This window comes from Wasmannia auropunctata, unplaced genomic scaffold (genome assembly GCF_000956235.1).
Source record: "Wasmannia auropunctata unplaced genomic scaffold, wasmannia.A_1.0 LD335448.1, whole genome shotgun sequence".
NCBI classification, from domain to species: domain Eukaryota; kingdom Metazoa; phylum Arthropoda; class Insecta; order Hymenoptera; family Formicidae; genus Wasmannia; species Wasmannia auropunctata.
Window position 1 is genome coordinate 5,693 of NW_012027442.1, and position 1,512 is coordinate 7,204.

The 1,512-nt window shown below is 24.5% G+C and overlaps 1 protein-coding gene across 1 annotated transcript in view; it reads left to right on the forward strand.

The window, feature by feature from the left end:
• LOC105456976 (cytochrome P450 4d2-like) overlaps positions 1-1,512 on the forward strand; it is a 7,898-nt gene that overhangs the window by 5,647 nt on the left and 739 nt on the right. Inside the window, exons 2-7 of the mRNA XM_011701363.1 lie at positions 132-302; positions 590-696; positions 757-847; positions 996-1,181; positions 1,323-1,389; positions 1,452-1,509. Of these exons, the coding sequence (XP_011699665.1) occupies positions 132-302; positions 590-696; positions 757-847; positions 996-1,181; positions 1,323-1,389; positions 1,452-1,509 (680 nt within the window). The remainder of the gene's footprint in view (positions 1-131; positions 303-589; positions 697-756; positions 848-995; positions 1,182-1,322; positions 1,390-1,451; positions 1,510-1,512) is intronic.

The window sequence follows — 1,512 nt, forward strand, 5'->3', positions numbered from 1 at the left end:
TATAATATTAAAATGTAATAAAAGTGATATTAATTCTTTAATAAAAAAATAATTTATTTCTTATTAAATTAATATATATCAGTAGAAAGACATGTAATCACTTAAAATATATTTATTTAATATTTTTACAGATATATTTTTGGCAGCAGTTGCTGTAATTTTGATTATAATATTTATTTTTGTTGTTAACAAGAAAGAATTTTACAAATTAAAAAGAAACTTAGAATTTGCTTTTTCTCTGCCTGGTGCGCCTATATTTTTATCTGTTGTTAATTCATTGCAAATTGCTCTCAATTATAAAAGTGAGTATAAAGATGTCTTAAAGTATAATTTAAGATAAAAACATTTATTTAAATCGAACTTCGTGTTGAATTAAAATACTTGCAGTAAATACATTTTTAAATGTTTTGTACAAATAAGTATATAATTTACAATATGTTGTATAATTAATTACGCATGTACATATTATTTATTATTTAGGTAAAATTAAATATAAAAATTATGATTATTATGAATAAATATTTAAAATTATTATCTCAAAAATATTTTAATTTTGCAAATGGTATTATATGTAAATATATCTTTACAGAACTTCTAGACTGTGTAGATTCAACTACTAAAAAGTATGGAAATATTACTCGTTTTATCTTAGGAACAGATGTGGTCGTAGTACTTTCAAAACCCGAGGATTATAAAGTAAGTTTATAAAAAGACGTAACAGTCGATAATAGATAATTCATTGAATTAAATATACAGCTTGTGCTTACGAACGTAAATGGTACCTACAAAACATCGGTAACCAAAACATGGGAGGTAATAATTGGTGACGGAATTGTCAGAACTTCAGGTAATGTGTCTAAATATGAGAAATATTTGTTTTATTTTGTTCTTTATATTTTTAATTTTATACAATAATATAGATTTAAATTAATATTGAATAGATATGGATGATATACGTATTTCTTTATATTTAATATTGCGTTTACTATTGATAGGTGCAACTCACAAACTTCGACGAAAAATAATACATCCCTTGTTGAATCTCAAGTATTTATCCAAATATGCAACATTTTTCGATAACTTTAGCAATCTTTGTGCAGACGCTATAGAAAAAAATGTCGATGGACAAATGTTTGATCTTAAACCGCATATAATGCAATACACATTTGACATATTTTTAGGTGAGAATCGTAGTGCATGTGTGTACACTTGAAAAATCTTATCTGTATAATCTGATTTATAACGAACTTTGATATCAAATTTCTGTTGTTACGATTTATATTATAATTAAATAACAAAAGTTGATAAATGTTAATTCACAGCGTCAGTTGTGGGTATTCAGAAAACGGCGTATAAAGATGGAAACGAGCTATTACATTTGCAGAAGAAGTATGTAACTTTAATTACACATTATTTCATATGTTTAATTCGATAATCCATAATTATTTTAGATTATTCGAACACTCATATAGCAGAGTAATAAAACCGTGGCTACAATTGGAATGGATTCTT